Raw genomic sequence first — 15,066 nt, 5'->3', positions numbered from 1 at the left:
TACGAAGAGAGGCGCCTATAAAAAGACACTCAAGTGGTTGCATATGAGGGCAAAGCTTTTCGGCTACCTACGTCAACGATTGTCCTCGTTTCTTCTTCGCCGTCGTCCGACGAATGTCCGAAGAAACTCGTAAATTGTAAACGCGGAGAAAGGAAGAGCGACAGATTCGACAATGATCCCTATTTGCTGCCGGCGCCAGGAAGACCGCGGCCTCATCGGCAAAGCGATATCTCTCACTTTTCTCAATATCCTTTCCCACTTATTTTCCCGTCATTGCATCGACTCCTCGGCATGCAATTTGCGCGTGTTTACTAGAACAAGAAATTTACATGCTTGACATCTCAATAAAGATCATGATATGTATGGAAAAATAGCATCAAAGAAAATGATATTAATCCATTATCTCAATATATATAATTTTCTAATATACCATAACTTGAAAATAAAATAGTATATATCATATATTATAAAATATAATTCACTACACAAAAACGAACGGGTCAACACATTATTAAGAATTCCAGATTATTGGCAAAAAAGTGCTTCTAGACAGAAATCGTCAAGAAGAGAACCTTTTAGAATTTGTTAATACACAATATAGAGAGAAAAACTTATATTAAAAAAAAAAAAAATTTTAAGAACGCGAGGAAGTACAAAAACGAATAAAATTTTGACCGAAGAAGACTTTGCGTATTGGTCAGTGATATCAAGTTACATGTAAGGGATCCGAGTCATCGACGCCTACCGATATAGAGTAATCTCGGGTAATACGAAACGAGGGCGGAACTGAGTATTTCTTCATGTCAAGTCCGTCATATCTTCTTCTCCAATTATCGTCTTTGTTATTCCTAACAACGCGATAAATAATTATTATATAATATAATTCGATGATTGAGAATTTAATTGCGTCATGTGTGTAGAGTTTAATCGATACGCTTGTCAATTTGAAACTGAAATTCTTTTCTAAGCAATAAAACTAATAATTTTTCATAAAACGATTATTACAAAGATTGATGTATTAAATTTTATGTTAATCGAGTTAATGAAATTAATTGAATACGGCAGATATTATTATTGTTAACAAAAAATAAATAAAAAATAATCTCATTCCAATTATCGAATATAGAGAGCTGCTGACAGCACAAGGTTTTTTTATTGTGTACCGAAACCTTAATTCGGTCCCCCCGACGTTGCATCAATGGTAACGGGCCGTGACAGGAATTGGCTTTTTGCGAGTGCAAGTAGCACCAGCCTGGGAAAAGGGCAGATAAAGCCACTTAAGCGGAGTTTTAACTTGAGTTTGCCTCGAGGCAGTGACCGGCGTTATTTTTAGTCCGTTTTGGCGCTAATTACGATGCTCGTGGAATGAACTTTTATCGCGCGATCCTCGAGAAGAGGAAGTTTCGCCGGCACTTCAAATCCGAGATGATGGATATTAGATTTCGCAATTAGACTCACACTCGTAAAAATTCAACGAACTCTATCGCGAAAGGATCTGCTCGTTGTATTTCCAGAAAAAAAAAAAAAACATTCGTGATGAATCATGGTCATTTGCCGATCCATTTTGATGGAAACGGCAAACTCGCTCGATCCGCGATGATAAAATTAGAGTCCGAGTGTTCTTCATGAAAACAGATTTCATTTATTCCCGATATCAACAACGGTCCTCCGTTGTATCGTATGTCTCACAAATTAATCACGATTCTTATTATAGGCGTATGTAATTTGTATATTAAATTTTTTTATTAAATCAATCAATTAAATTATTAAATTTGTATATTAAATCTTTTTTTCTAAGATTATCTCCCTCTAAATTAAACGTTACATTTAATATATAATATATATATAACATACAAAAAATTATTTTGCAATAATATATTGTTGTTATAATAATTATATTATTATATTATGTTATTAAAATCTATAACATATTATTAAAATAAAGAGATTTTCTTTTTTAAATGGATCTCTATAAACGAAGATGAATTACAAGCTCGTGACGCTGCAGTTTGCGGTCCGGTGACAGCAATCACACATGTCAAAATAATCAACGTACGCGATAAAATTTTGGAAGGCGCGCTCAGCATCTTTTGATGCCTGGCCTTGTCTAGGCATGAATGAATCTCGTGACAGGATATAGTAAGCAAATTCGTGGAGGAACTAGCTCGTCTTAACGAGTCTAAGCGGAGTCTTATGATATACAGAGGACACGTGTACGAAGCGAGTATGTTTATACTTTCCGGCAGTAGCATCACCGGAACACGAAGATCCGAAATTTGTCACAGGAAAATAACACGGGGGGGGAGGAGGGAGGGATCATTACATCGTTTTTAATGAAAATCTCTCATCTAAAAATACCGAAATTAAATCTTAAATTTTCGCAAATGTTTATCATTAATACGATATATATCTGTCTCCTTTAAAAATATACTTTGTATAAATTAAATATATCAGCCAAACATGTTATCAGTAAATAAACTTTATAAATAATATTATAAATAAAAAAAAAATTCTCTGTTTCTCGAATTTATAATCACTTTTTCAAATCCTGAATTTGAGAAAATCTTGTCAAAAGATTCTAACATTCTGGCGCAAAGTGCGTTGGATGCAGCAGCCACCCACGTTCTATGGGCGCGGCTACCTAACTGCTTCCTTCCCGTTAATAAAGCTTCCGTCGTAGGATCTCGGAATGCAGCTTAATAGCGTCCGCGGTCGCGCAGACAGCCGCAATCATCATTTAATTATGATATTCCGAGACGAGGTCGTGCGCCATCCTATTTTTTTTGGTGTGGGGGGAAGGGAGAGAAACTAAAAAAGGCCGGGAGAAAAGCATCAGGTAGAGATCGCTGTTTACATCAGAGTTTTCGTTAGAAAATTACGTGGGTAGACCGCTGATGGCGGACCACACACGAGTGCCCTACTCGTGGCACGCGATTTCGCAGATGGCACATCTAGCTTGTAAACTAGAAGGCGGTCGGTTATCAATTTCGCCCCTCGCTGGACGATAAACTAGTCTCTAACTAGTTTTGACAGATGACCGTGCCTCCTCTTTCTCCTGCGGAAGATTTTTACGAAAAAGCTGTCAAACTCAATAATGTTGTGCTGTATTTTCCGGATATTGATACGAATATTAATTTCGTCGCGCGATATAATAATTAGAGTGTATAAATATTCTTTTGCTTCTACAAATTTTTCCGAGGCAACTCATCTTTAGATTGAAATTGCTCTCGGAGATCAGTATGTTCGCTTTTCCGAGTCGAAAGAGTTACGTTCGGAGGGCCGTCTTTGTCGTTTCTATGGAAGCTCCATTAATACTCGGTAACGCAATAAACTATATTTAGGGGGCGGTATGGCGTACACGTAGAATGATTTGATATCTCGTGAAACGCCACATGGCCCCTCTGAATTTCTCCGTTCCTCTCGCTCTCTCTCCATCTCTGTCGATTTTCACCCGCCCCCGCTTCGCCGCCACCACATCTTTTCCGTTTCGTCTCTTCCTTTTCCACCGTTTGCCATTTAACTTTTCTTCCCCGGTCGTTGAGAGATTAATTCTCTAATCTCAACCTTTTTGCAATCGGGATATGAAAAAGAATGAATCGAGCTCACGACAAGCATCGCGTTATTCATGTCTAACGAAATCAAGTCGTGTCAAACCTAACATAAATAATTTCATCGAAATCAACCAAACTCATTTTGCATCTCGTTCTTATGTGAGCGAGAATTGACATCTCCATCTAAGCAATTGAAAGAAATTTTAAGAAATAATTTTTAAATAATTTTTTAAGAAATTTTACATTACAAGACAATTTTACGAATAAACTTTATGTCAAAAATTTTATGAAATTTTACGTCTGAAGTTATAAAAAATATATATATATATATATATAAAATTTATTAATAAATTTATTTTTAGTCTGTCTGATTTTGTTATTTTTTTCCGGAATACGGGGAATTTCGATGATTCGACGCGAGGTGCGAGATTAAGAAAGAAAGAGGAAGATAAACGGAAAGAGGAACCACGTGTCATCGATGGAAAAATAAATAAATTTCGCTGGCTGTGCAACGATAAAGTGCAGAACACCATAGCCTACCTCCTTGTTTACGTCTCACCGCTCTTTTCCATAAGAAATGGCCTACTTAACGACGGAAATAATAATTAGTGAACGTGTCGACGTTCAATGCGCGCTCCAAAAATCCCCGGGCCACGAGACTGGCACGCGTCCTTTGTGTATCCTTTTTCTAAACAACATTCTATTCTCCCGATATTCTACCTCGCTATGTTACACACACACACATAAACAATGTACACATATCTTATTCGTGTGCAAAAATAAAATTAAAAAATATTTAAAAGATATTTTAAAATAAATTTCTTTTTATATAATAATTTTATAAAATATCTTTTGATGGTATTTTGATAACGTTGATTTTTTTAAGTGCAATTTTGTGTATTAAAATAATAATCGATTAAATATAAATGTATAAAAATATATATCTGAAAATATCAGAGAATTTAAGTTATTATATTATACGCATACAAATTAGAATTAAAAGCTTTATAAGCTTTTTTTTTATTTTATGATAAAGATTGTAGAATTATTATTATATTACATTATAATTTAATTAAGTTGTTTTAGAATCAAATATGCAAAAGATATATTTATTTCAAAGATAAAGTATCAAAAGTATCTTTCTGAGGATCATTGAAAGGAATCCGGGTGGTATTCGATCCAGTCGCATCTTCCAAAATGAGAGACTTCGAGTGTTCACCGGCCGAAAAGGGCTCGAGTGCACTCACGACTTATACCGGGTGTCCTGCGGTTTCCCACAGTGCGGGGTAGAAGAAGTGATTAGAGGCGATTAGAAGGTGTTCTGGATTGCGTCCCACTACCGCAAAAGCGACCGGCGACGGCCGCTGTATTCTTGCACCCCGTCGTCAGCCGCCTTTACGTCATCCCCATTGAGTGGAGAGATATCCAAAAGGGTGGATCACCCTTGATTTTGCGCCCTAAAGCCTCGCACACACAAAAGAGTTTCAAAGTCAATTACGTAATTATAACAGAAATTAATACAACTAGTAACGTGCAATAATTTTTACGTTAAGTTTTGATGTAGATAATAAAATTTTAATTTTTAATTAATTTCAAAATAAAACTTACTTTAATATTTTAATTTCAAACTTAAAGCATTTTATTTTGAAAAAAATTCAAAAGTTTCTCCGACTAAATAAAAAATTTTTCCTTAACATTATTATACACTGTACGCAAATTATCTTATATGTAATAATTGTTGGTGTCAGTAAATAAATTTAATTAATTATTACACTGCACTGCTAGAAGTCTCCTCCAAAATGCCTCGATCTGCTACTGCAGATGCTAAAATAGCACAGGGGTAAGAGAGAAACGATGCAGGAAATCAGGGGTCTCGCACAGGACGAGGCAATTCTTCCTACACGCCAGATCCCCACATTCACTTTTCATCTCTAGACTATCATGATTATTACTTAATAGATATCGCCAGGCCACAAGGGAGACCCTTATCATCGCGAGTTATATTCCGGTACTTGCCCCTTCCTTCCTTTTATCGTGCCGTGTCCTGCGCACCTCCGCGTCGAATGGCATCGCCAGGATCCCCGGCTGCTTTCTACCCGCCCAGCCCTTGGAAAAGGGCTGTCTGTTGGTTGAAAGGAAGCTACGAGAGGGGAGAAGATTTGGGATACGCCGATAATCATTTTTATATATTTTCGATTTCGCCGATTGCGTTAATAATAATTGAATTTCAAGAGTTTTTAAAATGTTTCTTTAAAATCGTCTCTCTTCTAGAGAAGAACTTTAAAATCAGATACTAATAGTTTATTTAATATAGACAAATAAAGATTTTTTATTTCAATTTAACAATTAAAAAGCTGCATTCACAGAAAAATCCCAACTAAAGTTTTAAGAAAAATTATCAGGATTACCAGAATATCTGTTAAAGTTTTTAAATTGAATTTATATCAATTTATTGTCTTTCTCTATACAATTATATGAAATATATACGATATATGTCAATTAACGCAATTTCCATTTGAGTTTATCCGAAATAGAATCGAAGTAGAAAAACAAAAATGGAAGTCGGCTTCCGAACTCGAGGACTTTGGCGATTTGAATACATAGCGCCGGTAGATAAATCCTCGCTCCTCGAAAGCGTCTATCTCCGGGCAAAAGTGGTTCACGAGGAAAGCGTGGTAATCGCGGTCGCCTGGCATCAAAGAAAAAAATTAGTCGTCCTATAAGTGCTTCTTTTAATCGCGGCATTTCCTTTTGACAATGTATCATCACCAGCGATTGCGTCAAGAAACTCCTGCCGGCGTTTGTCGGTGGACTGGCAGCCGACCACTCGACCAATCACTTTCTCTGGTCTCTGCCACGAGAGATCAAAAGAAAAAAAAGAAAAAAAAAACGGAAGAGTAGAGAGATTATTGATCACCGAGAAATGTCGGAAAGACGACGAAATTTTCCAAAATGCAGTAACAATTTTTTTTTTTAAATCAGTGATGATTAGTGCACGAGAGACAAATATTGTTTTGTGTTCTCTATATATGTATATATTTATCTGAATATGTGTCATTAAATTAATTTCCTGTCATTATTGATATTAAACACATTTTTTTTTATATCAAGCAGATAAAATTCTAAATGAAAATGATAAGCCTTTGATATTACATATGCGGCAAAGGTATGTCATAATAATTTTCTTTCATATCTTTATTTTAGCTTTTCTTTTCTTATAAAATTATAAATTTGAGGTGATCGCAATAACTTTTTAAGCGCGAGTTTTCATTAATATTTGTTTTTTTTTTTTATAATTTCCTACTTAATAGTAAACGTTTGACAAATCAAGTTTATACGATTAGATAAAAAGAAATAATTATTCGGCTATTACACATTGGCGTCTGGTTTCTTTCGAGAATAAAACCAGACGCCCGTCCTTATCACGAATAATGTATTCACTTTTTTTATTCGCTTGTCATAAATTGTTTGATTTTGTATGCCGCATAAATAATTATACAAAACATACTGCTCTATAGATTTCCAGAAAAAAAAATCAAAAAAAAATCGTGGCGTGTTTTTTTAAATCTGGGAAGAAAGAATTATGCTGTTATAATAAAAAAAAATTGTTTTACATATTTTCGGGCTAATTCCTGTGACGATCTAGAATTGGTCAGAAATAATTTTAATTCTGTACGCGGAGAACCGGATGTTGTTTCTTAATTGAATAATAGTCGTAATTAGGTGCAAATTGCCTTGTTAAGAGGTGGAAGAAGAAGGAAACAGGTGCCGACTTATTTATGCGAACAGGTTGTTAGGGGTAAAGTCCCGCGGGACCATTGTACGCTACCGATTTCCCGTGATGTCTTTTTGACTCTGGTGTCGGATGTTGCCGGTTGTTTCGTTTTTAACCCTAAGAAAAGCAAGGGGAAGTTTTTTTTGTCTCAAAAGGTCGATACATATAAAGGCGGATATTATAAGCTCGTTTGCATGTCGTCGTTTGGGAAAAGAAGCGTAACAGCGTAAAAGTAGATTGACCCTTTTTAGCGTATTACAAGATAACCTGATGTTAAATCAATATTAAATGGTGTTTAACGTCGTCAAAATTAAAATATCATTATCGCCGACGACAAGGCGGACACGAGTTAATGATATATATTAAAAAAACTGAAAAATTTTGTGAAGAGAATAAAAATAAAGATAGAAATTAAAACAATTTTTCTTCTCATTAAAAATCAACATTTGAATTAATATTCTTATATCTTTTCAGCATTAATTTTGTAATTATTAAAATTTATTTTATTAATTTCGATTAGATAGTCATTTTTTTAAAAGGTATAAAGATATTAAAACTTACTAAATTATAATAAATGTACATACGTATCTAAAAATTAATTTATTATATTATACCGATAGTTTATGAAAATAGTTTATTAAAATCTAGAGAAAAAACTGAAATCTTCAACACGACGAAGGGAAAGATAGAAAACAAGAGAAAGGGAGTATATTTAATTTAGAAAATATTTAAGCTGAGAAAAATATATTCGCAATGAAATTAGAAAATATTCAAGAAAATTTTTCCTTCTTTTTCAAGGAAATTTACGATGCAAAAAATATCTCGTGCGCATTTCATCCAATTTGCGTCGCAGCCTCACGCCTGTATCGCGCCGATATCTCGCGACTAATATTATTATATCGTGGAACAGCGTCTGAAGCATCTCGCGTTCGCTCGAATCGATCGGCAAAAAGACGAGCACGACGGCGATGGCGATACGTCGCGAATCGAGCGAGCGCGGTCGGCGACGGAGGGAGAACGCCGAGGCACGTCATACCCTAAATCATACCCCACTTCGCCCTGTCCGTCGACGGCGAACTCCCTCAATTTACTAATTGAATCCCGGGGGTCCCCTTCACAGAGGCGTAGACCAAACCGGGCTCCGCCCGTTTACGAGATCGGGTCATGACAGACCCGGGTCTGGGTACACCCACTCGTAACTCGCGTCTACTACCACCGACGACGAAGCGGCGAACGCAGCCGGGGATTCCGCACCGGGGAAACAGATCGCTACCGCACCAAATTCCGTCTTGTCAGTGTCATTTTGGCTGCACGTCCGAAACCGTATCGCCGCGTCATTCGACGACGAGACCAGCCGAGAATATAGCGACTTCGTCGAGCGTTAGAGGGTGACAGTTTGCGCTGGAGATTCGCGACATTTAGATACAAGTTGATGAAGAGAGATGTTCGCGATCAAGAGATAGAAAACGAGTTTCATAGCCAAAAAAAAAATCACATATCAATCGATAAGTTTATAAAATGGGATCCTAGAGAAAGCCAAGCAAATAATGCGAGAGAGATATTGTAAAATATAATAATTACAAGAGAGGGAAAAAAAATAATTAGTGTGAAAAAATATATAATAACAATTAACGGCAATTTCATTCCGTAAGACGACATTTAAATGGAAATTGGAGATCGTCGTATTAGATCGAGAAATATATGAATAAAAATTAATAATAAAATAATCAAAGATAATATTAATTGAGCGATAATTTTCGATAAATTGAAGAGACTTTTGTGATCAAGGAATACAGCAAGATATAATAATAGGTTTTATAAATTGAATATTCGAAGTGAACGCACACACATTTTGTGAAGTTAGTGAAATATCTGACAGTGGTAATACCAGACACCATGCTTGGTGGATACGAGGCGCAGACAGAGTACTATCCGCAATGGCACCAGCCGTATAATTACGTCACTCAGCTTCCTTACGGTAAGCACATATATAATCTTAATATTGAAAAAATTGATTTTTTAAAAATAATTAATTTAAATATATATGTGTAACAAAATATTTTTTCTCACAATTTTTTCGGAAATATCGTTGGTTCGCGAAAATACAGATAAAATTGCGTAATATAGTTTTCAAACTATACTCAGAAGGCCTTCTTGTTAAAGAGATTATTATTGAAGAGAATATAATTTACATTATATATGTAATATATAAATAATAACGTGCACAGATTATAATATTATTATACAAATATTGAATAAAAAATATATCGATGTTTTGAATTATAGCCTGCGTGAATTACGTTACAAATATTTTCTACGTTTACAAATTTTTAAAATAAAATTTATCTCTCAAGTTATTTAGAATATTATTTTTTACATCTGCTGTAATATATGAATTTATATTGTTATATTATCGCTATAGAGTGTGTATATAATTTAAAGATTATTAATTTCTATATACATACGTTTAATGAAATAATCTATTTTATATAAGATGAAGGATGGAAAAATTTCATGATTGTAAAATTCGATTTTCCATTTTATGTACAAGAGATTGATTTTATTGTCATTTCCTCTTATTAATTCGCGTAGCAACAACGTCACGAACGCCTAATAATGAAAAAAGCGTAGGAGATTGAACTAGTAGCTTTTGACAAACAAAAAGAATGGCCAGTAAGAAAATGTAATTATTGGAGAGCAGGTTTTATTAATAAATACGAATTTTACTAATAATCTCGAAGAAAATTTAGACTTTATTACTTAAAGAAACGTCATGTTTCTTTTCACACTCTCGCGCTTGCTTATTCTCTGTTAAAAGTCTCTGGGAATTATTAATTCCAAAAAATTACTATCTCTATTTCAAAACTGACTTATAAAAGAGAATTTTTTATTCAAAATCATAGCCTGATTATAGTGATCGCGTATAATTTTCGTATTTCGTGAACAAATCATCTAAAGATTAATTTCACCAATGCATATAGCAATCGTATGAAAAGGCGAAATCCTCTAATTTTGACATAGGGCCCCTCGGCTCGGTTCCCGACGCCGACAGTCAATCAACATACTGGGGAGGCGCAGATTCCGGTACGTCGGGGAATAGCTCGGGGGCAGGTAGCTCCACCGCATCGACGCCACCTCTGATCGAAGAGATCGGCATCCAGGAGACGAGCTACTCGCCGCTGCAGCAATACGTGCACCCGACGGCCAATCAACATTACGCTACTTTGCCGTATCCGCAGGGGCAACAGGAAACGTCGCCTCACCATCATCACCATCACCTACACCATCACCATCATCACCAACCCAATCACCGACGCGAGCACGAATTCGCGAGCGCCCAGATCGGTCAGCAGGTTGTCAGCGGAGTAGTCGGTACCCTTCAACAACATCTTCATCAGGGCGTTCGCGAAGGTGGCGTGGCACCTCCCAGACCAAAAAGGCGAAATACCGCGAACAAGAAAGAGCGCCGTCGCACGCAGAGTATAAATAACGCCTTTTCCGACCTGAGGGACTGCATCCCCAACGTCCCAGCGGACACGAAATTATCCAAGATAAAAACCTTGAGGCTAGCGGCGTCTTACATCGGATACCTGATGGCGGTCTTGGAGAGCGACGAGGGAGAGGAACCGCAGACCTTCCGCGCAGAGATTCTCTCGAATGGCAGGAGAAATAAAACGACTCAACCCAATCAGGTGAGGATACGATATCTTTAGTAATTATTATACAGTTTTGTTTAACATTTATCGATGTTATATAAAACAACATAAGAGAATAATTTATTTCGAAATGTCAAATTTATAATGTATTTATAATTGATAAGAATTAGTTAATAATTCTTTTGAATGATATATGCATCGAAATAAGATAATATTAACATTTTTTTTTCTATTTAATTTTACTCCCGCTTCTCTAATTTTTCCTTCATTTTTATAACTTGTGAGATTTTTCGTTTTTCTGAAAAACTCTCTTGAAGGACTTCGAGAGAGCTACTCGAAATAGCGCGCGGACAGTTTTCGGTCGCGGAACGAAAGTTCTTCGGGATGAATTATTCTATTCTCTGTGGACGAAATCTTTCCTAAATCTTTCAGAACGCTTTTGTGAGCGTCGCCTCAACGTAAACATTCGCCTCTTTAATTGGCCAACTGGTATATCGGTCTGAGAACTCGACTTTCATCAACGTGCTTCAAGATTTGTGAAAAATGTATCACATCGAATTTTCACACGATCATTAGGTCTGACAAAGATTATAGAAAAATAATTTTGTTTTTATTTATATCGGTTTGTGTGATTAAAATATAAGTTAATATAATGTAATACGTCAAGGAAAAAAAAATTCGATTAATTCATAAAAATGTTGCAATTAAAAATTATAATTTGTCTTTTGAGTTTTATAATTAATTTTAATTTTAATATTTTATTTGAGGAAAGAATGAAATAATTGTCTAGTTTTATTTCCGAATTTTCATCGGAAGGTCATTGCCTTCGAGTGATTTGGTCGAAAGGAAACAAAGGAAATTCTAAAGAAACGTCGATCGATTTCCCGATTGCTCTTCACTAATTCTGAACTTCAATTCGGAAACAATTTGTTTTCCTCAAACCTATATTTTGTGGTTTTCCTAATTTTGCGCGACCGTTTACCGCCCACGTGGACTTTTCTTCCCTCAATAAAGATCACTATAATTTTCAGTCATCGATAATCGATGTCCTTTGCTTTTTACAACAATTTGTCAGACAATTATTGAAATTTTATCTCTATTTTAGTCTTCGGTGCAACTTTAAAGACAATGTAAAAAGAAGCATCAAATTTTAGACATGACATTATATTAAGTGCAGAGACGAGATTAATTTTTGATAAACACATTTGTCATCGAGTATTTTTATTTCGTTATAGAATGAATCGTGTTTGCAATCTATCCCGAATCTCGGCCACGAAGAACCGACGAAGAGCAAAGGACGAACGGGTTGGCCGCAGCACATGTGGGCCCTCGAATTAAAGCAAGAATCACCGACCAGCCAGATGCAATAAAATACATCGAAGACACTCCTGTCAAAACATATCTGCGATATTCGCGAAATATCGTTCGAAAGGAGCGTTACTTTTTGCGCTTGACGCTTTTTAACGTCGGAAAAAAATATGAGCTGCGATTTAATGACTGATGCGTCTTTCAGACATTTTCAAACATCTCTCAGAAATTCGAAATTATGACTTATAACATCCTGGATAAAATAATATTTTATAAACGAAGCAATCATTTATAAAACTTCAAATTAAAAAAAAAAAAAAAAAAAGCAATTGCAACTTAGCAAAATGTATGATTATAGGATAAAAAATGGATAAAATTGTTTGTATATAGCGCGTTCATAATTGTTGTGTATGTACATAGAATTTTGTTCCTCTTGTAGCGATCGATGTCTATATTTTGAACCAAAGAATATTATTTTATATATAAGCTCCAAACGTGATTGAGTTGTAATCAGTAAGATCATAATTTTGATGTAAAAACGCGCATGTAGATTTAAGAATCTCTGTAAAATTTTGTATATAAAGTATCATAATGTATAAAGTGTCGTTAGCAATAAACAATGTATCATAATGAAGCGCGATGTCTTATTTTCTGAAATCCTTTTTTACAAATTATTTTAAAAATCTACATTTTTTTTCTTATATTTTGAATTGTTAAACTCAAAAAACGAAATATTATTAATTCTTACTTAATTGCACATGGAGATAAATAATTAAACTTAATAGAAATTACTAATTAAAAAAATGAATGGAATGTTACTAGTATAAATATATAATCACTTTCTGCACAATATTTTTATATTTCATATATTATGCCATTATATATTTAATATAAGTTATATTATGTATAATAAAAAAGAAAAATTCAGATTAATATAAATGTTAAAAAAAAATATATATTTTTCGCATTTTTCGATTCTTTGTATCTATATTATCTTAGAATGAAAATTAAGTATTTTATTACTCGCAATATTAATATTTGTAATATATCTCTCTTTATTACACAAATATTTGTCTTCTCAGTTTAATTAAAGTTATTCGTAGAGCATCATTTTTATATTATTTTGTATATTTCTCTAGTTTACATATATATATATATATATATAAATAAAATTCTATTCAAAAGAGAAAGCCGTGAGAAATTCTCTTTCTCTATCTTTTCCTTCTACTTAACTGACTTATTATAGATGGAGAACTCATTGTATAGAGCGGTTGGTTTCGGATTTCGTGGATACCCTGGCGCCAGTACTTGATCCCATGTAGCGTGTCTGATACTCTACATGTAGGCAATATATGGGGAAAAAACTTCTCTTGCATTTTGGTAAATAATCTTAGAATCTAATCAATTAATATCCATCTCTCTCGCTCGTTTCCGCCAGTCTTCGAATTTATTACCACCCTTATTTCGCTTGATATTTTATATTAAAAATTAATTTCTGGGAAAATTATTCACAAGCTATGTGATTTCTTTATGGACAATAAAACCCAAATTAACTTTTCAAACATCAGCTAATCATGAAAATCTTTCTTTGCGAAGGAAAGTAATCAATCCCATGTGATAATAACAACTTAAATAATTGCCATCATTATTCGATCAATTCGATTGATTAATTAATGTAATTAAATTTGAAATTTATCAGAATTTTTGTCGCGAGGCTGAATATTCGTGGTGATCTGTACAATCAATCTTTATGTAAAAAAAATTATTTAATTAACATAATTATAATTTTTACTTCTGCTACCAGGAACTTCGATTCACGCAAGACTAAATATTTGCGATTGTCTTTGATGGCGTCGGTTCATCAATGTCCATCGCACCCAAACAACGACACGACGGATCAACCGAAGACGACATTGTCGGTCTTGTGTATTGTACGCGAGTGATCGCGAAGTCCGGGATTGATATTATCGAAGCGATTGACGAGCGAGTTTGTTTATCGCAACGAGTGGCATCCTATTAGCAAGCGCGCACGTCCGTGGGACTTCGAGAATGTTAATAGTTGAGCCGCGCCGTAAACATTTCAACCGGCTCCTCTGACGCTGACGAGACCTCGTATTTTGTTATTCGAGCCTACAACTCTTTCTACGTACAGTTATTAAATCGTGATACACACTTTAAGCCAAGTCAAGTCGAATGATCATCGGCGATGTATACGCTCTAATACATTATCACGATCCTGCATCGTATGCGTTGGATCAAACTGTACAATTTTATTTTAATTGACGTAATAAAATGTTGCTTCTCCAAAAATTTTCCCACGAAGTACGGAATAAATTCTCGAAACAGTGTTTTAAGCTGAGAAAATGAAACAAATACATTGTTACCAAAGATGCTCTGTAATTATTTAATTTTTTAGAGGCAAATCGCGCGCGAATTAATACGATAGGTCGCGATTTTCGTCACGAGATGCAACGGGCGTTTTAGATCGGTTTTCACGTGCGGCGGCGGAACAACTCTCTCTTCTCCTGGCTACCGAGAATAGCCAAGTTCTTGCGGTACCGCGAGAGTGTTTATATCGTGCACCGTCGGCCGCGGGAGGTGTTCTGGGCTTCGTCAGAGCTAGAGTTTACAAAGCGATGCCAATTTACCTTCTCCGCCCTCTTTCGCACCTATCTGCACGCATAGCGCGTGCCTACTTTCGCTTTTTTTTCGCCGGCAAAAAAATACAATAGATACGCGTTTTGAGCCGTCAAATGGATAAAGGGAAATGAGGTTG

General features: G+C 35.2%; 2 protein-coding genes across 2 annotated transcripts in view; one reads left to right on the top strand and one right to left on the bottom strand.

The window, feature by feature from the left end:
• The window catches only part of LOC126854339 (4-hydroxybenzoate polyprenyltransferase, mitochondrial), a 43,335-nt gene that overhangs the window by 22,061 nt on the left and 6,208 nt on the right, over positions 1-15,066 (bottom strand). The gene's annotated exons all lie outside the window — the stretch shown is intronic.
• Positions 8,587-12,905, top strand: LOC126854347 (heart- and neural crest derivatives-expressed protein 2-like). The gene is made up of 3 exons (XM_050600954.1): positions 8,587-9,304; positions 10,348-11,018; positions 12,218-12,905. Exons 1-3 carry the CDS (start codon positions 9,223-9,225, stop codon positions 12,350-12,352), a joined length of 888 nt encoding a protein of 295 aa, XP_050456911.1. The 5' UTR covers positions 8,587-9,222; the 3' UTR covers positions 12,353-12,905.

This window comes from Cataglyphis hispanica, chromosome 14 (assembly GCF_021464435.1).
Source record: "Cataglyphis hispanica isolate Lineage 1 chromosome 14, ULB_Chis1_1.0, whole genome shotgun sequence".
Classification (NCBI taxonomy): Eukaryota; Metazoa; Arthropoda; class Insecta; order Hymenoptera; family Formicidae; genus Cataglyphis; species Cataglyphis hispanica.
Note: the sequence above shows the minus strand (reverse complement) of the source record. Positions and strands in the feature narration are given on the sequence as shown.

What these genes read in the sequence shown, in the direction of transcription:
- LOC126854347 (XM_050600954.1), top strand. Translation starts at nt 9,223, where the DNA reads ATGCTTGGTGGATACGAGGCGCAGACAGAGTACTATCCGCAATGGCAC. An exon ending in CGTCACTCAGCTTCCTTACG is followed by an intron (nt 9,305 to 10,347) that starts GTAAGCACATAT and finishes ATTTTGACATAG; the next exon opens with GGCCCCTCGGCTCGGTTCCC. An exon ending in AAACGACTCAACCCAATCAG is followed by an intron (nt 11,019 to 12,217) that starts GTGAGGATACGA and finishes ATTTCGTTATAG; the next exon opens with AATGAATCGTGTTTGCAATC.